The sequence below is a fragment of the Gigantopelta aegis genome, chromosome 4 (genome assembly GCF_016097555.1).
Source record: "Gigantopelta aegis isolate Gae_Host chromosome 4, Gae_host_genome, whole genome shotgun sequence".
Taxonomy (NCBI): Eukaryota; Metazoa; Mollusca; class Gastropoda; order Neomphalida; family Peltospiridae; genus Gigantopelta; species Gigantopelta aegis.
In genome coordinates this window covers 33,425,135-33,451,033 of record NC_054702.1, presented here as the reverse complement: position 1 = coordinate 33,451,033, position 25,899 = coordinate 33,425,135, and the positions used below count along the sequence as shown (strand labels likewise).

Genomic DNA, 25,899 nt, shown 5'->3' with positions numbered 1-25,899 from the left:
ATAACCAAGTAACACGTACTTAACAATATATAACCAAGTAACACGTACTTAACAATATATAACAAAGTAACACATGCTTAACAATATATAACCAAGTAACACGTACTTAACAAGTAACACGTACTTAACAATATATAACCAAGTAACACGTACTTAACAATATATAATCAAGTAAACCTTTTATTTTGTATTTTAATGTAGAAAACAGCAAAAATCAATGCATATTTAATAATGTTTATGTATGCACTCATCAATGAAACCTGATGGCCAACAGTCAAGCTGGTGTAACTTACACATGTTGAAACAAAATATCTTTGATTTAGTTTCCCGATAGCTCGATCAGTAGTAGACAAGAAATACACTTCTCTTGCCAAGATCAGATCGCTTTAGTAGTTAAATCTGTGAGCAGATTGTGTATATATCAATTACTGTCACCATCATTTAATAAAACACTGGTCAAACATCTGTGAATGAATCACATATACATGTAGTAAGAAAAATAATTACACATATTCATTTGAAAAAAAATATTCATTAAAAATACACTACACATTATAAAAAAATACACTGCACACTACAAAAAATACACACACAACACATACAAACAAAGATGTTATTATAACAGAAAAATAAAAACACTAAAGAATATCTGTACATATTATTTTAGTTTATGAATATTAATTTTCATTAAACTTTAAACATATACATTAATGAGTATTCTGAGAGTACTGATAACAAAAAGCAGTACCAGGCCCAATACATTTTCATATCTCCTAAGATCAAGGGCCATAACTGTCAAAAATAGGCAAATCCCCATGAAAGTCAAACTTAATCTTAACTCTACATTATAAAGCTATACACAAAATTTCAGCTTAATATCTAGTCTGGAGAACTATACTTGGGATGGACAGACAGATGGATTGAGACAAACCTATATTGTCCTCTAGTTGAACAGGTGGGGAACTAATAACATGATGTCCACTAAAGTATGTTTAAACTGTTGGAGCACACCAGCCTATCTAAGATCTCTTACTACTAGCTGATAATGAAGTAAAGCTATATAACAAAATATTTTTTAAATTATTTGTCTCAATAGACCAAATGTTGCAATTATTTGTTCGACATGTTAGACACATAACATATATGCATTAAAGCATTCAAATGTGCTGTTGTGTTGTTAAAACAAAAAGTTCCATTTCTTTTCTTCACCTTAGCTAAAGTGAGAAATAAGTCCCCAACAAACCAAATTAGGTTTTCTTGTGACTATATAATTATACAACCACATAAAAGGATTGTCAGCATAAAGACTATGCAGGCAAATGGCATATTTCATCATTTATTTTGACATCTTACTATGTTTACTATGGGCAATTCCTTTTGTTTAATTCGCAGCAAGGGATCTTTATATGTACTATTCTACAGAAAGGATGGTACATATCACAATATTTGTTACAGCAGTTGTGGGGCACTGGCTGGAATGAGAAATAGCCCAATGAAACTGGCTGGAATGAGAAATAGCCCAATGGCACTGGCTGGAATGAGAAATAGCCCAATGAAACTGGCTGGAATGAGAAATAGCCCAATGGCACTGGCTGGAATGAGAAATAGCCCAATGGCACTGGCTGGAATGAGAAATAGCCCAATGACACTGGCTGGAATGAGAAATAGCCCAATGGCACTGGCTGGAATGAGAAATAGCCCAATGACACTGGCTGGAATGAGACATAGCCCAATGGCACTGCCATATAACTGTAAATAAAATGTGTTGAGAGTGTCGTTAAATAAAATATTTTTCTTTCTTTCTCAGTGCTAGAGCACTTGCCTGAGGTGTGATGGGTCACAGAATCGATTGTCTCCAGTGAATTGTTTTTTCTTCTTTTTGTCCTATCCCGAGCCACATGTCTGGTACATCAACGTTAAACTTTGTTAAAAATTTCAACAACACCACTAGAGCACATTGCTATTAGATGTCAAGCGTTTGGTAATTCTGACACTTTGTCTCAGAGAGGAAACCCGCTACATTTTTCCATTAGTAGCAAGGGATCTTTTATATGACACAGACAGGATAGCATATACCATGCCAATTGATATACCAGTCATGGCGCACTGGCTGGAATGAGAGATAGTACATTGAGCCCACCGATGGGGATCAATCCTAAACTGACCACACATCAGGAAACTGCTTTACCACTGGGCTACATCCCGTCCCGGTACATTAAAGGCATATGATGTGGATGGTACCTTTACTTGTAGTGTCCTGTTCATAGAAGTACATGTATATAAAGACCCTTATTGCTTTATTGACAGGCATAGCCTATATGGTGGCAGCAAGTCTCTTTTCTTTCTCTTTCTCAATCAAATGTTGAAATAACGATATACTAGACACCCAATAACCATAGTTTAAAATGTGTTGAGTTGTTCCTTTTCCTACAAGAAAAATAACAGAACAGAATCACACACATACACACTCAGTGCTTGACTAGTACCCAGCTGGCACCTATCCAACATGTGAGACAACTTCCCAGTTAGCCACTACTAACTAAAGCAGTTATTCAACAAAACTGCTCTACATATCTCATTAAAGAATTTAATGAAGATACATGCACACAATACATATATTCAGAACAACAATGCAACTGGTGGCCCTTAAACAATACTTTTGCTGTTAGTGTCACATTATTTCCATTTGCCTTATCTACTCAAAAACAAAACAACTATGAAATTAATTCAGTGTATTTCCATTTTTCTATACTTTACCTTAGTTTAAGTTAGGTTTGTTTTCAAAACAAGTATATATTGCACTTTCAGATATACTCAAAGGCAAAAGTTATTGTGACACACAAAAGACAAAGATAATTAATGATAAGTTTTTACTGCCGTGTATGAAACGTTATAACATGGAAAGAGTAATGTCCGAAGGTACAGAAACAAGCAATAGTCCATGAAAAGGGCGCACCTGCCATATGCAAATGAGCCACATCACTAGAGGGGGTCCAGAGTGAAGTTCACACAGTCAGTAGCGAGTGTGTCCACCTTGAGCACTGATACAGGCCTGGTACCATTGTCTCACTGAGGCCACTAAACGTTGGAGAAAGTTCCTGGGAATGCCTGTTTCGCAGATGCGTGGTTAGGATCCATGCGTCTTGGTGAGGGGTTGTTACAGGTAGTCGGCCGCTACGGGGACCTTCCCTGACCTGGTTGTTTTGTTGATATTGTTGCCATAAGTGCCATATGGTGTTTCTGTGGACATTGCATTGACGTGCGACATTACGTTACACGGACCCAGATTCAAGCATCCCTATGACTCACCATCTGTCATTTTCACTGAGCCGTGGCATGATGAAATTGCATAAAACAGTTCACTAATGGCATTTTTCTGACTTCTAAAGACTGCACAGAGTGGCAACGATTTGTGACTGAATGTCTGGCCTTTTATGGTGAACACTAAGACAGGATTTCTCCTGAATATTCCATGTTTCTTGCACAAAGCATGCAATCGCTGCAACAACTGCTTGGTTGCATTTCTTTGAACTGTTTCATGCACATTTTCTTGGTTTACATCCATAAATCCATTCACAAATTTATTACACCAAACAATCCATGTCACAATAATTTTTGCCTTTGAGTATATATGTTTTTTTCTTTATTTTATTTAATTAATATATGTTGTACTTACTAACTGGTAAACAGTTATATTTTTCACTTCATCAGTTAACGAAATAAAGCTCAGTCTTTCTCTTTTATTTACTGGAATCTTAGTAAATTACACACAAATACTTCTCTAGAGAAACTGGACATTTTACTTGGTGATAAAGGTTTCAGATTTGAGGTGTTTAAGTGTACAAGTATATGAAGAGTTTATTTCTAAACAAGATATATGTATATGCTAATTTCCAGATATTGAAATTAGCAGTGAAAGGTATACTGATGGTAATGCCACAAGGGAGGGATGTATCCCAGTGGTAAAGCACTCGCTTGATGCACGGTCAGTCTAGGATCGATCCCCATTGGGCTATTTCTCATTCCAGCCAATGCACCATGACTGGTATATCAAAGGTAGTGGTATACTATCCTATCTCTGGGATTGTGGATGCACTTACCTCAGAAAAATGCTGCTCCATGCCGATATTTTCATTGCTTCTACTACAGTCTGAATTTTCTGTAAAAATAAACAAAAATAGTTTATAAAGTTAAAAGCAACATTGTGGGTAGGGTTTTTAAAAAATAAAATCAGACTCACAATTCAAAATGTAATACTAATAGCTGAATAACATTATTGCATCAGATGTTATAATTAGGCGTAGTAAAAAAAATGGTTTGAATCCGGTTACCAGACCGTCCCTAGATTTTTGGTGCCGACCCTAAACTTTTTTTCCACCTTTTACCCCCCCTTTTTTTTTTACCACCTGTTTCATTTAATAATCCATTAATTTCAATCCTAATTATCGTTGACTCTAAAAACAACAACTGTAGAGAGATGCCACGAGATCTGTCAGTACAAAATCTCGTTACCAGAAGACCCGGAACACTTCGTGCAATTTTACTTCCGAAGAGTTCCAAATAAAAAGCTTCCGAGAGCCATTCGGAACTCCTCTTACATTTTCACGAAATATAAGCATAGCGGAATGTGACGAGGTGTTCCGTTTGGATTCACAAGTTCCGAATGAGTACGAGAACACGTCCGAGAGCATGTGGTGTCAATGACATCTTCCATTTACAGAGTAGAAAGTCAAAAATGTGCTCATTCAAATCAAATAATATTATTTAAATCAATTTCAAATGAAACGAAAGAAAGAAAGAAATGTTTTATTTAACGACGCACTCAACAGGCATCGAAATAAGCAGTGTCTGGTAACCCATTTACAGGTTACCACAAAATATAGTCTGGTAACCTATAGGTTTCCACAACTATATGAAAGTTAGAATTGAATTCCTGTTACTACGACGCGGTCGTTCTGAAATTGTAACGGTGCGCGCGAACATCGGTACGAGAAACGAAATCCGGAAGTAATTTATCTAGTGGGCGCTGCTTAAACATGGATTGCCAAAATTGCTTTGCAATTGCACAAGTGCGCACGAATATTGGTGCAATTTTGTACGAGAAAACAAAACGCGGACATAAATTCATCTAGTGGACGCTGCTTAAACGCGGAGTGACTTGCTCGCGAACATCGATGCAATTCCTGACGAGATAAAGAAACGCAGAAGTCCTGAATGCATTGCCTGGTTTACGTTCAGAAACGAAACTACCGTTCGTTAAAATTTTTGTCGAGAATGAAACACCGTTCTCGACTTTTCTAACATGTGGTAACCTCCCGGTAACCTAAACGACCGTTGTCGACTTATTTCGATGCCTGACTCAACACATTTTATTTACGGTTATATGGTGTCAGACATATGGTTAAGGACCACACAGATTTTGAGAGGAAACCCGCTGTCGCCACTACATGGACTACTCTTTCCGATTAGCAGCAAGGGATCTTTTATTTGAGCTTCCCACAGGCAGGATAGTACAAACCATGGCCTTTGTTGAACCAGTTATGGATCACTGGTCAGTGCAAGTGGTTTACACCTACCAACTGAGCCTTGCGGAGCACTCACTCAGGGTTTGGAGTCGGTATTTGGATTAAAAATCCCATGCCTCGACTGGGATCCGAACCCAGTATCTACCAGCCTGTTGACCAATGGCCTAACCACGACACCACCAAGGCCGGTCAAATGAAATGACATTCAAGGAACTATTTTGTACCATTCACCCTCCTGGTGTCAGATTTCATTTTCAAGCCAGCTGTGATGATGATAACTAGTTTAACATGCCCATATACCACTAGGGTTTTGAACACGCCCATCCCGAGTCCGACCTCCGATAAGATCGGTGGCCCGCCTCGAAATGGGGGGGGGGGGGGGGGGGGAACGGGGGTTGAAAAATAGGCAGAATTTTTAAAATAGCAATTAATAAAAAAGTTAATAGAATAAAAATAAAATAAAAAAAGGTTACACGCCAAAAATAAAAAGAATTTGGTTTGTTTAATGACACCATTAGAGCACATTAATCAATCATAACCTACTGGATATCACACATTTGTTAACTCTGGTATTAAGTTTTTGGGGGAAACCCTCTACATTTTTCCATTAGCAACAAGGGATATGTACTTTTCTAAAGACAAGACAGCACATAACACAGCCTTTCATACACTAGTTATGTTACACAAACAAGGAAAGGAATGTTTGCTTAATGACATCAGAGTAAAATGTTTACAATACTGACATTTTGTATCAGACTTAGATCGTGAGAGAAAAAACCCTGTTGCCACTACATAAGTGATTCTTACTTGTAATAATATAGTGACAATAGTCAGTTCTCACATCTAGCCATATCTACTTTAAAGCTGAGTGTATATATTCACTTGCAAATTTGTCTGACACTCTGCAACCCCAAATTTTAAAATCTTATCTGGAGATGAACAAATGTTTACTTAATATGTTTGTGATCATTTGAAGCATTCTAATTGTCACACATTCCCACAATTTACTACCATGGTTAACCCTCCCCATAGCCAAATTAACCAAGTTTATACAAAGAGGCTACAACATTTAGTAGTTGGCTAATAAAAATGTTGTTTAAATGAGAATAGCCACTTTTTAATATGTTTCAAGTAAATGTCCTACATATCTGCAACTGACTGAAACAAAATTCTTTACAGTTTGAGTCATGACTAGTTTCTCATAAAAAACACTTACACAAATCCAGAAACACCAAAATTCTGGGGCATCACAGATGGTCTCATGAAGACATTGAACTTCTATAGACATTATGACAGCCAAGAACACACGCAGTGTTTCTGCCATAAATACATTTTTGGGTATGGCGCTATGAATGCAACCAGACAACAAGGGGTGGGGGAGCTCCCCCAGAAAGAAAATGGGTTAAGTTTAGAGTTAGGGTTAAGAAAATCATACAGTAATAATAAAAGTAATTAATTTTGTCAAAAGCTTGTTCTGTTTGTGACCATTTCCATGCGATGCCCTGTCTGGTGGGCTTCCTGAGGGGCTCAGTCATGGTTGCGTAATTAGAGATGAACCTCGAAATATACTGCGTCATTCCTAGGAAAGAATGGACTTCGCTGACATTCTCTGGAGGAGCTGTGTTGATAATGGTATTAATCTTGTTGGGATCAGCTGAGACACCATTTGCACCAAACACATGTCCAAAGAAAGTCAGTTCATTTGTGCAGAACACACATTTTTCTCTATTGACCTTGGCACCACTCTCTTTTAGCTTTTTCAGTGTGGCTTGAAGACTTATATCATGTTCAGTTTGTGTCTTGCCATGGACAATAATGTCATCAGAGAGGTTACGAGCACCTGGAATGTTGCCGAGTATTTCCACGATTATGTTTTGGAATATTTCTGCAGCAGAATTGACTCCGAAGAGTAGGCATTTGTAGCGGTGAAGACCCACATGCGTGGTGAAGGTAGTGATGTAACGACTCGCTTCATCCAGTTTTAGCCGATGGTATGCGTTAGTCAGGTCTAGTTTGCTGAAAACAGTTGAGCCGTTCAGGTCAGCAACGAGCTCATCAAACGTTGGCATTGGGTATCTTTCTCTCCGTATAGCTTTGTTAGGTTCTCTCATGTCAACGCAGATTCTTACACCACCAGCTTTCTACCTTTTCAATGACATCTATCTTCTCGTGTCGATCGAGTTCCTTCTCAACATCTTTGCGGACGTGAAACGGAATGCGTCTATGTCTCTGTGATACTTGTGGTACAGATGTGTCAATATGTAACTTGATTTTGATGTCCTTGATCTGACCCACAGTTCCATCAAATAAGGCGGGAAACTCATCAGGGATGGTTTTGGTACCGGTTTGAAGGGAGAAATGGATCAGATGCATCCTCTGGGCTGTTTTACCACTCAGAAGGTTGCTGGAGGTATTTGATTCTAATATGTAGAACTTTGCCAGAGTTTTGTTCGACTCGTAGCTTATTTCCGAATCAAAGAAACCTTGTACAGGAAGAGGATTTTTAGAGCCAAATGCGTATAACTTTGGCACTGGAGATTGAAGCCTGGGTCTGTTGGCGAGTGCATCATATGTAGAATGACCTATGATATTAACAGAAGCATCAGTATCAATCACAAAGTCAATGGGACAGTTCATGATGCATGCTGTAGAGGCACTGATTTTCCGTTTCATAATGTTACAAATTCTGGGTTTTTTTCGTTTCAGTATTAAACAAATTCTGTTTTTGTTTCACACACACACACACACACACACACACCGCAATTAATTGCTGGTATAAAATAAATAAATATGCAATGAGGCAAAACATGTCAGTAGTTTGTATTTATTTTTGGTTTAAATTTAAACATGAATACGCCACGACACAGACTTCGGACATTTTCGGTTTCCTTTACGATATGATCGGGAAAATAATTACAAACGATCACACCATAAACCGCGCTGTAGTCTGCTGTTTGACTATGATTATTTCATGGCAGACAGCTATGAAGTGGCAACTGTTTGACTGAAGTGACAGGGGATAGCATGTAGTTTGTAAACATGTGTAACTTGTTGACGTTGAAGACTTGTTTGTGGTAATTCCGGCCCATGCAAAAGTAGTGCTTTTTGTGTAAAATGGGTGTACTCCGGCCTGGTTTAGAGGGTGTGTCTGTTTAAACCAATATGCTGGGAGAAAGAGCTGGACAACAGGGGTTGTCCTTTTCAGTGTATGTGTCCCCCATGCAGGCAAAAGTACATACAAAACTTCATGGGCCTGCTGATATTAATTAAAATGTTATAGCTACTAAGGCTATATAGAAACATATAGCGAAATTAATTGTGGTCTGAGGCCACTTGGGCAGATGTTTGTTTTGTTTTCCTCTACGCATGCGTATCTCACGTACCGGGACAGACCACAATGTTCACTATAAGTTCCAAGACACTACACCCACCCCTTCCCACAATAATTCTGAATCAAATATATTATTGTAGTAAATCTCAAGGCAGTGATGAATTTTACTTCTAGAATGCAGGAAATTCCATTTCAGGCCAAATTTCGATGTTAGTTTTATTTTAATCTACATTGTAGTGTTCAGCATTAAAATAATTTATCTTGGATGTCAAATATTATTTTGACCGCCTTTATAAAAACGAAACTACTTTTATCAGTTAGCGATATTAATGCGATGGATTCATTTGAAGAAGATGAAAATAAAACGAACAGAAACTTTTATCCCACTTTATGGGATTATTTCCAAAAATCTTTATTCTTTTTTTTTTAATCTGTATTAAAATATAATAATGAAATTTTTTATCGGATAAGGCGCATGTGTAGGGTAGAGTTTCGGGCGTAGAAACATCTACGTATTCAAGGAAATTGTGTCCCCCTCCCCCATATACTGGACTAATGCAAATGCAGCGCCTTGCCGCTCCATAATTATATGTGTGACGTGCCATGTTCGGATTTTGTGATTGGTTCCTAAAATTGAGGAAGTTCAAAGCAATCCCCTTTGCAGTCCCGTCGGCCTCCTCGAACTTCTGAGAATACATAATCTAGGGTATATATAAATAAATGATTTGATTTGATTTGAAATCTACCGGTAGTTTGCTGGGGGTTGATGGGGGTTGGGGAGAGAAACGGTATCGAGAGTAAATGCAGTTCACCTTTATTATTATTATTATTATTATTATTATTATTATTAAATTTTGTTTTATTTAGGCAATTCATAATTCTGAATAGCTATATAGGCCTGTAAATCGCATGCAAGATTACACTGCATTACCGTACCATAGTTTAGTGAAGTTTTTATGAAGTACAACAATAATAATTTAATGAATTAATAATACATGTACATAAAAAAAAACCACCAACAAAAACAATTAAAAAGAAAGAAAGAAAGAAGCCCCCCCCCCAAAAAAAAAAAAAACCCCAACCACCACTGATATTCGTTGATAGACTGGCGCAACTGACATATTTCGTGATAAAACGAAATGGTACTTGTCGTGCTGTTATATGATCCATTTTTGTACTAAATATCAACTGCTTTATAACATCTGATATAACATCAATATATCATTATTTTAAAATCGATTGGGAAAGGGAAACGAGAACAATGACATCACGTGATCAGCAGTCGAAAATGGCGCGAATGTCCTATTGGGTACCAGACGTCGTCAGGTCGTTACATTCCCAGTCTGGAGCTCCACGCAGTAAGACGTGTTTGTTTCGCCTGTGCACACTGCACGTGCTTTCGTGTGCTCGACTTGGGGGTCCTTCATTTCGTTGTTTTTTTCCAGCGAAATGAAGTTTTCTACTGGGATGTATGCGGCCATTGGAACTGATTGAACGCTGGAACGCTTCTCGTTTCGACAGCCTGCACCACCAGGTTGGATTCTGTTTTTAGCGAGATTCTTTGCCTCCACGTCATTTCTCCGTCTGACTGTCGACTTGTTTTTTTTCGTGATTTGTATGGCGGCCATTCTGCAGAACGCCACGGTTGTTCGCGTTTAGTCTCTACATGTCCGAGCCTGTTCTAGCAGCACTGGAAGATTGACCGCCCCACTCTAAGAAGAAATAGGAAGCGGGGTCGGCCCCTACTACTCTTTTTCTAGACTTTACCTTGCTTTATAGTGATACCATCTCGTATCCTCCGAAGTCGGGCCCGTCCGCACCACTATACCAACCCATGACGACTGGACTATACCCTAGTCTGATACTCTCTCTCGTTCAGACGGATTAGGCTTCTCAAAATCTGTATTTCATCACAGCACTACACCTTCAACGTCTATCGACTGTCAATCTAGGGGTTTTCTTGACGGGATACAACCCATCTCGTCCCTTTAAGCTGTGCACCCAAACGGCCTTAACGAGGCCACTCGCGTGGACATATCGATCGGACTTTTAAACTTTTAGATCTGCGTTCAAAATTTTATGTCTAAATTACTTCTTTTTTTAATATTATTAAATAGTCCGATCCCCTCTTCTTTCTCTTGTTTAATTTTGGACTGTCCTCCTAAAATGCTCCAAATTATATAAATATTCGGCCGAGCAGTCAATTCTTTTTATTTTTGGCTTGTAACCTTTTTTTTTTATTTTATTTATTCTATTAACTTTTTTACTAATTGCTATTTTCAAAATTCTGCCCATTTTCAACACACACACACACACACACACACACACACACACACACACCGTCCCCCTCCATCCCGAGTCAGGCCACCGATCTCATCGGAGGTCGGACTCGGGATGGACGTGTTCGAAACCCTAGTGGTATATAGGCACGTTAAACTAGTTATCATCATCATCAGGTAGTTATGATAAAACGTGTTCCATATAACCACTTTTTAATAATATTTTGAAGTGAACTACACTGTTCCTGTAATACTGATGATATAGCAATGTATAATACAGTTCTTTGTAGCACGTGGGTAGGGCTGCACTGAGGAATAAAAACCGCAACATCTTAGATTAAAAACACTCATCTTTAAATTTTATTTTTTATTTTTTATTTGCAATATAATAAACACAGATTCTCACCTGCCATTTGTGCACCTATTATTCGGTAGATACAGTCAAACCACAGCGACGCTATGACAACGGTTCCATGTGACGTCATAATACTTTACCTAGACGGGTTTATTGGCCAGTGACGTCAAAGGTCTCACTACACAGATGTCATCTGCCATTGAAACCCATGTTAAACTGCCCAACTTCAAGCGAAGATTGCCCATAGAACGGGTTCTCATTGGCACTAACAACATACACCATTGCGAACATACATTATATAAGCATTTATTTTCACTCCAAAATTGAGAACCTTTCCGTCTCAGTTTTTTGCTATATGACTGCATCTGGCTGTAGTACCGGTCCCAACAGGTGGTTCATTAACCGATTCACTCCGGCTGTCACTTGCGCTATACACCCATGTCCCAAAAGGTCGATGCACAATATTACAAAATAACATGGGCAAAATACAGCCAGAAGGCTTACCATTAAACATACATATTGTTTTAATTCTTCACCATTTCCTAGAAGTGAATATGTGAACCATAACATGTGTCACAATTAGGAACTATAGTGGACCATGATGAATGAACTCTCACCCAGAAGTGATCTGTGTAGTGAGACCAAAGTACTGTGCGCGGCCATGTTTATAATCACGTGACCGGTCCGCCATTAAGGGAGTGAAATTCGCATAATAATAACATGTGAAGGCATTGCAGGGTCATTCTCCTTTAACTGTAGTAACTGTAGAAAATAGTTGTCGCAGCACTTTGACCTCTGATTGTACAGTAATATTTAAATGTATTATAAAATAAACACTATTTCTGAGTTGTCTAGTTCATTCCCTGTACTTTTGAGTCATTATTGAACCTGCCATTACTCTCCTTTCCCTCCAAAAGGACCGTCGGAAAATGCCAACCCTTAAAAATACCCATGTCGCAAATGAGGATCAGCATAAAACGGGCATCACAAATACATGATTGTTACCTCTAAAGTATGTTTTTATACTCGTGTAAGCACAACAGCAGGGCACCTTTTCAAAACATGTGTCTACTCTACTTAAAATCATCTTAAATTATGGAATATTCACTAATAAATCATGTCGCAAATTCTAGGTCACGTACGTTATCCAATTTGAAAGAGGAAAGTACGTAGGCCTGACGGCCTAGATCGATTGGGATTAATGACTAAATTCTGGTAAATATACTGAATTATGTGTATCTGCTTATCCTTCCTCTGAAAAATGTACATTAGAGATGCATAAAGACAATTAATCCATAATACTGGACCGTGTCTGTAAGGGTGTCACGTACAAAGGTTCCCGTCTTACAAAAGTAGACACTTGAGCGCATTAATACATAGGCCTAGTTTGGCTTGGAGTTTCTGAGATGTACAAGGGCACAAGCAGAGACATGATGATAAAATCTAGTGCATGTATGACTACAGGCCCTTCTTACTGCAAATGTCACGTACGAAACTGTCATGTACGTTATCCGACATCCATTAGTCTGCGTTCCGGGCTGAATCAACATTTTAGATACAACATCGACGGGCAAAATTGTCGTCTGCATGGCGCACGTTTGGACCCCGATTTTATTCTTAAATACATCAGGTATGCTAGAGATTCATTAGATATTTTTGCATGTACTGATAGTTCACTACATATAGCCCATAAAGAATCAAGGTTTGAAAAAAATAAGCCCCGAAATAAATCGTAATGCAGTAACTAACCCTCCCCCCACTGCGACAGTATCTACAAGTAGCCCTGCCGTGGAGGTCACACAAACTACCCCTCCTCCAACCATGCCGGCTGCGACAGTATCTGGTCCTGCCGTGGAGACCGTGCATCAGAAACCATTCGAACTTGTCCCAATTCCCACTCCTGTTCATCCAACCGCCTATTTGAACAAATGGGTGATAGTACTGTACGATGGCAAGCTCTATCCTGGAATGGTACAAGCCGTAGATGAGGACGACTTGGAAGTGAAGGCAATGTCTCGCATTGGGCGTAATCGTTTTTTCTGGCCCATGTTTGATGATGTCGTATGGTATGCCAATACTGATGTCATTTCCTTAATTGACAAACCTACTCCTGTAACAAGCCGCAGCCGCCATTTTCAAGTTAACCCGTGTGAGTGGGACGCTATAATGAAGGTACTTGGTTTGGATTAAAGGGATTGAATTACATAGGGGAGATAACCCTGTACGTGTTTTGTTAGAATTGTTTTATTTTAAGCACTTACTTGTCAAAAATCAATTTATGAACAATTTATTTGTATTACAGGCATATTTTCAGTGACATTCATTAATTAAATGGGCAATATGCACACGATTCGCTAGATTATCATTCTACATGTTAGCCAAGGTCATGGTGATGGATAGTTTTGTTAGTAAATGTAAACAGATTGCAAGAAACTTTTACAAACGACCATATCCTAATTTAACGTCACGTACGTTATCCGTACCTCTTCTTCTGATAGTTGTCAATAATAAGTGAACACTTCTGAGTAGTATACTTCCCTTTTGTGTTATTTCATGTGTTTGTTAGGTGCAGATAAACTGTGAAATTTACCTGGTGCAAGTCTGTCACCAATTCTATGCAGTTTGGAACATAAGGTGTCAATCTGTGCATAAAAATGTAGTCAGAGTGTGTTATTACAAACATCGATCTTGAACAAATTAGTAAAGAAAGTTGTATTTTTCAAGTTGATTTCATTAAAGATGTTTCTTCTTGTTCAGAAAATGTATTTTGTTCACTTCCTAACATGACCAATTTGTATATTTATAGGGTACAATTCCTAAGGAGGGCATGACGGGTCACGTACGTTATCAGTACGACTTCCTTAGTTCAACATCCGCCACTGTTAAAAGGGTGACTCTTTACAGGGGAATTTATTTTTAAATAGTTACAGACAATTTAAGACTATGCAGGCAGGTCCCTTTTAACATTCTCAGAAGATATTTATTTTTCAACATTCATACTTTATTGGTTGCTACAGTTAATGGAGAATGACCCTGTATCTGGGTGCATTTTCAGTATTTATTACTATTTTAGTACATTTTGTGAAAGCAAAACCAGTATGTCGAATAATACAACCTCATTTAAAGATTGTAGATTCACATCAAAGTTGGTGGAAGTAGTATCAGGGCCTGTATAGAATCATGACCTACTTTCCGTGACCTTGACCTTGATGACGTCACGGCCTTGTCACGTGACCTCGTCCTGCCGGGCGCCATGACCTACTTAGACTGGCCTTGATGATGTCACGGACTACTGTGCCGTGTGCAACGTCCTACTGACCCCGACCTACTTAGACTAACCATGACCTACTTAGACTGGCCTACTGTGCCGCGTGCAACGTCCTACTGACCCGGCCCTGACCTACTTAGACCGGCCCCTGACCTACCTAGACTAACACGAAAGAGTATAAAAAGGCTAGATACGGTTTCATTGTCATTCGCTCGCCGAAAACGACCACATCTACTACGTCATTGTTATTCGTTTGTGATATTTCGTCATTGTTAGAAGAAGATTCGTTTGGATCATTTTGAGAGATTTTGTCACCGTTAGAAATCGACTGGATCAAGACTTGAAAATAGTAAGTTAATTTTCTTATACTGATTTAGTTTGAAGATCTATGTGTTTGCAGTGGTGGACAACGTTTTAACAAATGATACTTTTTGAAAATCGTTCTTTCTTCAAATAAATAATAATTTTACATTGAAAGTGTTCTAAAAACGGAAGCAGTTGTTCTTGTATGCAACGTCATTCAAAAACTGACGTCATTCAAACATTATAAACGTGTTATACTCTCACCCCTGTTGAGTCGTTGTCTTTTTAAAGTACCTACCTCTTTTTAAAGTACCTACCGTTTGTTTACGTTCTAAGTCTGTAAGATGTGTAGACAGTCAAATAGCTAAGAAATGTTATGTATATCCAATTATTTGTTACCTTAAAAAATAGCTTTTTTTCTACACAGGAACCAAAATAGGTCAAAAACACATGACCCGTATGACAATTAAAACATTTGTAGTTTTCGTAATTTATGGCGATCATGCCCAAAATATCTATCGAAGTGTCGTCTGTATGTTTATTTTTTACGCATTAGTGAGTGACGTCAGTAAAAATGTGAGGTCACACGTCAATCGTTTTTTCATGCAAGCAAATAAGGGCGCTAAAATTTGAAAACGTAAACTAAGATCAATACAGTTTTAAAAATATGGATATTACTACAATATATATATAGTGAGTATTATATTTGAATAAATATTTTTAAATCATACACTTATTTCCTGAAAAAAATATGTGTTTAATCTAGAGCGTTGACCTTGCAAATAATACGTTGACAGGATAGCGGGCGAATCGTAGATCACGTAAAGGTGGTTCAGTCGAATTGTTAATAACAAATATATGCGAATGTGCCCTGATTAGTGTCATTGACAAGGCATCATACTCATAAACCTGTTATTTTTTTTATTTTTTTTATTTAATTTTTATAATCAAACTGTCCAGATCTTCTTTGATCTTAGTCCTGGAAAAAAAGAATGTGATGCTCTCAAAAAAGTTAATATTCCTGAAAAGCTTAATATATATATATATAATAATTGCACGATACTCAGTTTAATACCATTTTATAAAATCATGTCTAGACATTGTAGTGGTATAGAGAACATCCCCTCACCCACTCAGATTAATTCGGACGTCCCTATGACACATGTCATCCACTGGACATTAATTATATGAAAGACAACAAAAATAAAACAGCACGGTTTTACAAGAACAGTCGGGTAGTGTGTGTTTTAGTAAACATACTTACATATCAGTGTTTTGTGGGGGTTTAGCATACCCCTCAGAACAGGGTAGGTGCCAGTGGCTGCTGTGGTGGTGGTGGTGGTGGCTGCTGTGGTGGTGGTGGCGGTGGTGGTGGTGGTGGTGGCCGCGGCTAACGCCACATAATATTCGTCACTGGAAATATACAAAAATTTACATCAAAATACAAGCATTGATGAAAGCCGTGTATATTGTAACCTTTCGAACATCGCCGTGTGGAACATAAAACATGGTGAAATTAAAAAAAAAATCAACTAGGACGATAGTGAGCTATAACAAAAATCTTACCTCCACTGGTCCAGGAGACTTTCTAGGTCAAACTGATCTATTCTGAAAAAGAGAAAAGACATTTATTAGTTTTATCGTGAATGGGATTTTTTAAAGTGAACTTTTGATGTAAAAATAATTTGAAACCAAACATTACTGATTTTAAAATGATACATTTGACATGATTTAACTAACATTTTGCCCAAAAAAAGAAAGAAATAGTTTTTCAAATGTGATGCTCTCAAAAAAGTTAATATTCCTGAAAAGCTTAATATATATATATATAATAATTGCACGATACTCAGTTTAATACCATTTTATAAAATCATGTCTAGACATTGTAGTGGTATAGAGAACATCCCCTCACCCACTCAGATTAATTCGGACGTCCCTATGACACATGTCATCCACTGGACATTAATTATATGAAAGACAACAAAAATAAAACAGCACGGTTTTACAAGAACAGTCGGGTAGTGTGTGTTTTAGTAAACATACTTACATATCAGTGTTTTGTGGGGGTTTAGCATACCCCTCAGAACAGGGTAGGTGCCAGTGGCTGCTGTGGTGGTGGTGGTGGTGGTGGTGGTGGCTGCTGTGGTGGTGGTGGTGGTGGTGGTGGTGGCCGCGGCTAACGCCACATAATATTCGTCACTGGAAATATACAAAAATTTACATCAAAATACAAGCATTGATGAAAGCCGTGTATATTGTAACCTTTCGAACATCGCCGTGTGGAACATAAAACATGGTGAAATTAAAAAAAAAATCAACTAGGACGATAGTGAGCTATAACAAAAATCTTACCTCCACTGGTCCAGGAGACTTTCTAGGTCAAACTGATCTATTCTGAAAAAGAGAAAAGACATTTATTAGTTTTATCGTGAATGGGATTTTTTAAAGTGAACTTTTGATGTAAAAATAATTTGAAACCAAACATTACTGATTTTAAAATGATACATTTGACATGATTTAACTAACATTTTGCCCCAAAAAAAAGAATCAAAGCAGTAAATATTTCTTTATATATTAGTTTATCAAAATGTATATATCATAAATAATTTTTAAACTTACGCATTATCATTGATGGTGTCCATCTTGATCTGTTGTAACAAAAAATGTGTTTGAATTTATACCCATCACTGTTCCAGTAACCTACTGAAGAACTAGGTCAGTGACCTAGAAACCTTGAATCTCCCTGACCCAATGAGAATTGTTTTCTTCATAATTACACTTTCCAAGCAGCAACTAGGAGGGGACAAATTATTTATAAATAAAATAAAAACTTCCTGTGATACCCTACACTATTATAATAAATTCGAGTAAACCGTGGTCCCTGTGACCAGGGGCCTCTCCCTCCAAAAAAGACAGTACTTCGACAGCACCCCTCAGGTTGCACACCCCAGGGATCCGTCTCTGGCTGCTATCAGTGCTAAGCGTGTCACATGTTATACTTTGTAACAGTTCATTGAAACAATCCCCTTTCATTGTGTTCATATACAAAAAAATGTTTTACATTCAGTAGATTGTGATATTGAGCAATATTAATAATTTAAAATATCAATTTAAAATATATACTCAAGACTAGTGTTTTTTAAGGTATAATATATGAAATATTTAAATTATTATTACTGATGTCGATGACGTTCACACACACGTATAGTTCAGGTGACAATGTAAATAAGCACGTACATAAATAGTAACCTTGTGATCGGAAATTTCTAAGCAATTGCTCGTCACACAAATAAACATGTATATCTGACAGATATCTGTATTTACACTATCGCATGAACGTAATGTACTATTTTATGCGAAACAACACTAGGTCTGATGTATGACAACACCTTTGACCTAATCTAAAAACGTATCTCTGCACACTACGAGCCAGTAGGGGTGCCAATGGGTTATTTTTAAATGTTACAAAAATAATTCCTGGTAACTCAGTGTTCTCTTGATGTGCGGTAGGTCTGGGATCGATCCCCGTCGGTGGCCCATTAAGCTATAGCCAACTAGTGTATTATGTCTGGTATATCAAAGATCGTGGTATGTTCTGTCTTGTACACACAGCTCTTGCTACTATAAAGTAGCGGTAGTAATATCCAATCACAAATCTAGTCATAGAGTAAAAAAAACACAAAAAACAAACGCAATGTTTTGGTTTTTCATTTATTTCTAAATTACAAATCACTGACACATATATAAAATGGACACACACTGGGTTACATCGAGAGGCCTTAAGGGCGACATGTGAATAATATGAGTGTTCATTTCTCTTCATCATCGTCGTCCTCCTCATCGTCGGTATCGTCGTCGTCTTGTTCATCCAAATATTCGCCGATCCATGAACGATACTGATTTAATTTAGAACGAATCTGTGGTCTCACATCTTTGTCTGGATTCACAAACTGTAAAAATTTCTGGTGTTGGGACCTTTGTCAAAGTAATGCATATAGGTCAGGAAGCGAGAGTACGTGTCTTTAAATAACTTCCATTGCAATGTCTTCATGTTTCTTTCAATGGCATCTTGGGACACATTTTTTTTCTTCGTAGCGTTTCCTCTTGTTTTGGAGATAGTCACGATTGATGTCGAATACACGTTCCACCATGAGACGAATGCCTTCGTTTTCCAGGTCGGGCGACGGCTCTTCTTCTTTTTCATTTCCCTCCTCGCACGTTTTCACGTGTCGCTGCAAGTCGCTTCCGTCTTTAAAGACCAGACCACACGTATCGCAAGACTGCATTCTCTTGACTTTTTTCAGATAGGGTTCTACCTCATCATCTTCTTCGTCGTCACTTTCGTAGGCGGGTATGCCTGGTAGTTTTCTCTTGAATGCGTTTCTTTGCATGATTTGCATGTAGAGCTCTTTCTTCGTCGGTGGCTGCAACTCTTCTGAGACATTCGCCGTTACGTTCGTGCTTTTATACCATTCGGACGGCCCCGTCTCTAAACCATTAGGCCGAAGACGCCAATGTTCGGGCGTGGTCGGTTTCAAGTCCACCAAGAGATGTCCGTAGGGCCTGTGGGTAGCTTCCTCAAACTAATGCATGAAATGACGAGTATTTTCCGGATACATCTGCCGTGCCAAAGTCAGAACTTGCTGCTTGTCGATGGGGTTGTTGAACAGCGCTAGATAATGGCAGTTTCTTCTCTGTGTCGGGTCCTTGCTGTGATACAAGTTCTGGTTGATGGCAATCACAGAGAGGTTTCTGTGGTGACTTCCTTCTGTGAACAGGTCGGTGATGCGAGGGTCTTTTCCAGCTGTAGACATCAAGTCGTCCAACACGATGAGATTTCTGACTCTGGGATCCAAATAACGATCCTTTTCCAAATTCTCAGGTATGCCTTGAACAAATTTCACTCGAGCAACCATTTTGATCGTATCATAGAGGGGTTGCCATCGTTTGTAGAGCCAGATGACGCGCTGGGGAGGCGGCTGGATTTTACCATCTCTCAACAATTTGTACAACAAAACTGTCTTTCCACACGACGTGGGTCCCGACACGATCATGGTGAAGGGATGTAGCAATCTTAGGGGATGCTGCTGCTGCTGTTGCTGCTGCTGCTGTGGTGGTGGTGGTGGTGGTGGTGGTGGTTGCTGCTGCTGCTGCTGTTGCTGCTGCTGCTGCTGCTGCTGTTGCTGCTGCTGCTGCTGCTGGTGCTGCTGCTGCTGCTGCTGCTGCTGCTGCTGCTGGTGCTGCTGCTGCTGCTGGGAAGGCTTATTGTCAGATTCCAAGAGTCCATGTTTATTTCGTACGTGCCGAGTTAGGTCGTGGGTCCAAACATATTTCTTTTCGCAAATGTGACACTGATTCATGATGTTGACTGTTGAAGTGATCGACGTGAACTGGCGATGTTGAAACTGCCATGCCCCCTTTTATAGCCTATTTAGAAATGCTTCTGCCGTTTCGGGGCTTTCCAACCCGTACCACTTTGTTGTTGTTGTTGTTGTTTCCGTTTCAGATCGGCTTTGGCTTGCTCTACCACTTGTTGTGTTGGGGAGACCATGACGACTTTGGGTGTCGGGGACTTGTTCTGTTCCTCTTTTTCTTTTTTCCACGTGGGATCGTAGAGTTCTAGACATCGATCCACACTGTACATGATCTGACTTTCCCCACCACGTTGAATTTCGAAGTGAGGTTGAAGTTTACCTTCTGCCTGCAGTTTATAGAAACGGGTCCACTTATCCACGTTGGGTACATATAACTTGTACTGGTCTGACATGTTGCTCCTCTGAAAGTTCTACCTCAAATGACGAGTTTTCCAAAACTATTTTACTTATATACCTTATGACGCATAAAGATATGGTACAGGAATATTTGAATGTGTGTGATACGTATGAGCAGTGTCCCTCCTCCCAAGCACAAATCTCATCGTGCGAGCTCCCAAAAATCATTGTTACCAAAATATTACCCTTTACCAGTGTTACTACCGTAGGGACACGTCCAGAGACACACTCATGGACCCAGGACATAAATAAGAAAGCAAAACCTGTTATTCACGGTTTTATTCACAACATACAACATGAAAACATAGCACACAAGTGTCTAAAACATTTAATGTCTGAACACATTGTTCACATAAGGACATCTTGGAGAGAGTCTGTAATGTTCCATTACTGGGTCGTCCGTCTTCTTCCATCGGTAGACGCAAAGTCCGCAACAGTAACAGACGACGGCATCGTGATCTCCCGTGTAGTAGAAACCGGCCTTGGCAAGTTCTTTTGGTTTTTGACGTAATTGTATGGGCCACCGAGCATATGTCAGCATCCGGGCATAGAAATGTCTCATTTCGGGACGATGACAGAACACGTAACGTCTCGAATAGCAATCTTCCTCATCCCAGACAGCATCTGTTTCACAGGCAGCATCCGTCTGATCTGTGGGTTCATCCACGAGTTCGCCATCTTCAGTTCCAACCCCAATGTCACGTGTAGCATCCGTTTGATCCATGAAATGTTCTTCTTGTTTGGTAGCCACTCTTTTGATCGTATGTCTTTCTGAACATTTGCAGACCAAGACGTCGTCCTCGTCGCTACTGTTGCTGCTACTAACACTGCTCGAATATCCCGATGCCATCTTCTTCGTTCCAGATAGAGTGCAACAAGACACAAGAATGTCAGAATCATAAAACACGTCTGTTCTCTAGCACAGTCGCAAAGCAAATGAAGTGTAAACCATAAATCCATTCTTTTATACCTTCGTCCAAAACAAAACTCGTTCACCACTGGTGACACTCGTTAGGGTTGCAGAAGTTACACTGAAGAAATCCCATCTGGTTTTGATGGTCGTCTTGCATGGCGCAGGGCACAATCGAGTTCAGCTCTGGTACAAAGTCACACATGACTGTGAAACAGCCTTTCAGTTTCTCCCATTGTGTTGTAGAGAAAGGAATATTCCCTTCTTCGAAGGTTTCACGGATTTAGTTTCTTCACACCACCACCACTGACGCAGGTCCACCCCGGCAAAGTTCTTGTCGACACTGACATGGACGTTGACACCAAGGTGTCTGAACAATGTTTCGTCTTTCCCCTGGTTTAATGCTGAAATCGTTTCGTCAATTTGGCTTTTACATCCACACAGTTCGATCCACTGTTTAAGACTAAGGACAATACCTCGCTTGGTGGGGAAAGTTTTCCCCTTGTCACTGTCAAATTTCCTTATGTGAATAGCAGTGTCCCCTTTCCATAACTTGGCCACCACGTAGACGTTAGTTCCAAGTTCTAGACGACATCTCGCTTCATCACTTGTGGAACAGGCCATCTCTGGATTGAACGTAGATCTGATCGTTTTCGGCGAGCGAATGACAATGAAACCGTATCTAGCCTTTTTATACTCTTTCGTGTTAGTCTAGGTAGGTCAGGGGCCGGTCTAAGTAGGTCAGGGCCGGGTCAGTAGGACGTTGCACGCGGCACAGTAGGCCAGTCTAAGTAGGTCACGGTCAGTCTAAGTAGGTCATGGGGCTATACAGGACGAGGTCACGTGACGTCATCAAGGTCAAGGTCACGGAAAGTAGGTCATGATTCTATACAGGCCCTGATACTACTGGTGGAAGTGTATTAATCATTAAAAATGTAAATAATAAAGCATGTATATATAGCCCATACACGCAAATATAAAAGCATAACGAATAATTTAAATGTATGCAAGCAAATATAATTTCCCTGGACACTTGTATAGCCTAATGTATTGAACATTAAAACAATATTTTAGCCTCAGCGGACGAGGGTATAAGATGACACCCGAACCGTATAGCCTAATGTATTGAACATTAAAACAATATTTTAGCCTCAGCGGACGAGGGTATAAGATGACACCCGAACCCACACACACACCAGCCTAAGCTCCTGTTTTGTTTGTACTTGCCTTGGTCATCACCAGTGTCAAAGGGGTTCGTTTTGCAATTAACTAGTATATACAACCGTGTCCAGTGTATCGGCGCACTTGGTATTTTGCTTGAGTATGCTTAACAAGTTGTCATGTTGTCGGAGTTTTTAACGAATTAAAGTTCAATTCCTTTTTCAATGGTTAATCAAGTATTAACATATTTATTGTTACGGGTGCAATTAATTTTTTTTTTTTATAGAATTATCAATAATTATATAATAATTTCAAAATAAATCATTCACCTGTTTTCGTGTTTATAAACGCGAAGTAGGTCATCCTTATTGATAGGCTATTAATTAAGAATTTTAAAACCAGTCTGAAAACACCTTTCCCGCATTTTAAAAATTATAGTAAACAGTATAAATGTAATTATTTTTGTTCGGTTATTTTTTTATTTAAACCGAAAAAGAAAACACAGGAAAATGGAAATAAAACGAAAATTTTACACCTTAATTGACAGTCATTCCAGTTCACAATTGTCACATTGTTATAAAAAATAAAAGCGAAATAAGATCCACGTGTGTGCACAATCTACCCGAGAAAAATAAAATCCATGTAGGCATCTTAGCTATGCATGACAATGAACATGTATGCATCTGCAGTACTGTGCCACTCAAGAAAACGATTCCGAAACTGATCACGAGATGGGTCATATGTGATCGTTCATTTTCATAGTAATATTTTTAACAAGACAAGACAAAAAAAAGTACTAAAATAATTCTGGTACAATAGTGTAGCGTTTATGGGCTAAAATTGAGGTCGTGGGCGGTTTATAAATAGCGGGGTCAACGATCTACATCTACTGCGCCGAATCACCGGACATCCAAATCGTTTTGGATACAAGGGGGTGCCTATATTTATGCACCATTTTAAAATGTTTATTTACTACAGACATAAAACAGTTTGCAGTGTATTTCAGATTATGCACTTCTTCATTGGTGAGAGACGCATTTTATTAAATATTTTACAATGTTCACATAGAAAATGGTCCTTGAAAGCTTAGGTGCGCCGATACACCGGACAGCACTGTATAGAACATTTTATGACTAACCAGAAGCGCATTTTCGGGGTAATTTAGTGTTGTATATTGTGTATGATTAATTTAATTAAAAAAAAATTCGCAAGAAACAAAAGATAATTTTAAAAATATATATTATAATTATAAAATAATAACAAATAAATAAATAAATTCTTGTTTTTATTTTATTTATTATTATTTATTAATTAATAATAAAAATAATTTTTTTTTTTTTTTTTTTTATTAAAAACATTCGACGAAATGGGTGGGGTGCGATTTTCGGTGTGGCATGCATGCGTGTTACGTCAGTAAATTATTTATCATGTTGTCGCACACATTTAACACCATAATAACTTGTATGTATATATATATATATATATATATATAAAAAAATTAATAATAAATAAGAGATAAATATTTGGCAGTGTTAACTGCGCCCCACTTCAACCCCATGTGATCACATCTGGAATATCCCAGAGCTAATAATAGTAACAGCTAAACGTTGACAGTAAAGTATCACTTGACCATCAAAATTATTCACACTTGCGTGTGTTTAATTTATTCGCTATGCTTTTGTATTTGCGTGTATAGGTGCTTTATTATAGGCCTATATGTTTTCAATCATTCACAGATTTCCACCGATATTGATATGAATATACAATCTTTAAATGAGGTTGAATTATCCAAGAGACTAGTTTTGCTTTTGCAAAACGTTCCAAAAAAGTCATAAAACCTGAAATTGCACCCAGCTGCAATGCCGTCACATGTTATTGTTGCGTGAATTTCACTCCCTTAATGGCGGCCGTACGGTTACGCCATCTATCGACAACGTCATAAACTGCTGGGCGACAATCGGGAAAAACCCGCAGCACTCTACGGGTTAGGTCTCACTACACAGATCACTTCCGGGTGAGAGTTCATTCATCACTATACACATGTAGTTCCTAATTGTGACACATGTTATGGTTCACATATTCACTTCTAGGATATGGTGAAGAATTAAAAATATATGTATGTTTAATGGTGAGCCTTCTGGCTGTATTTTGCCCATGTTATTTTGTAATATTGTGCAAGAGACTGCCGGAGTGAATCGGTTAATGAACCACCTGTTCGGACGAATAGGGGTAACTTCGGCCTGGTAACTTTGGACAGGTAATCTCGGACCCCATCGGCTTAGTTAGGAATTCCGATGACATTTTCTACTGGTCTCAACGGCGCAGTGCCTAAGCAAACGTCGGTCTTACAAGGATGACAGGTACAGGGTTCGCATCCCGGTACCGGCTCCAGCCAAGAGTGAGTCCTTAAGGGCACAACCGGTAGATGTAAGGCGACTACACCCTCCTTTTTTCTCATTAACACTCTCAATAACATATATCTACTAACAATTAACCACTGAAGTGTGTCCATAACAAGTGTGCTTGAACCTTAATTGAATATAGGCATGTCTCATTCTACTGGACGGGTCCATTTAATTTGGAACATGAACGTAGAAGATGCAGCGCACTACGTGAGCCTTCCATATATTCTCCCCAGTACTTAAAGATTTTTCTTTGAAGATCCAGGTATTTTTTTTCTTGGTGACGTTTCAGTTTTGACTCGTTCACCAATCGAACTTGCAAGGGTACCAATCTGGCCTCTTCGAATAGCAGGGTAATCAGCATATAAAATGGCATATGTTGGCGACCACGTTTATTTAGTCTGTTGTGCCACCCAACAACATCATTATTTGTACGGATACTGAGTCCGTAGACGCTACAAGATGATGGTGGCCAAACAGCGCTCGTGATCCAGGTATTGCCGACATATTCAAACAGGGCTTTTAGTCTGTCTGTAGTTGCCTCCATCTACAGTTGTCGGAACAAGGCTGGGATGTGATTCCCTGGGATGGAGC

The 25,899-nt window shown here is 38.8% G+C and overlaps 1 protein-coding gene and 1 long non-coding RNA gene across 2 annotated transcripts; both read right to left on the bottom strand.

The window, feature by feature from the left end:
- Positions 1-7,637: 7,637 nt before the first annotated feature.
- On the bottom strand, positions 7,638-8,198 carry LOC121369798. The gene has a single exon (XM_041494871.1). The coding sequence runs from the start codon at positions 8,196-8,198 to the stop codon at positions 7,638-7,640; it is 561 nt and encodes a 186-aa protein (XP_041350805.1).
- Positions 8,199-15,971: 7,773 nt separating this feature from the next.
- Positions 15,972-24,809, bottom strand: LOC121372351. Its single transcript, XR_005957918.1, has 6 exons — positions 24,742-24,809; positions 17,414-17,455; positions 17,109-17,260; positions 16,628-16,669; positions 16,326-16,474; positions 15,972-16,040 (listed from the first exon to the last, which is right to left on the bottom strand). It is a non-coding gene; the product is annotated as an uncharacterized LOC121372351 (long non-coding RNA).
- Between the last annotated feature and the right edge of the window lie 1,090 nt (positions 24,810-25,899).

Excerpts from the sequence above, each read along its gene's own strand:
- LOC121369798 (XM_041494871.1), bottom strand. The coding sequence starts at position 8,198 with ATGAAACGGAAAATCAGTGCCTCTACAGCATGCATCATGAACTGTCCC.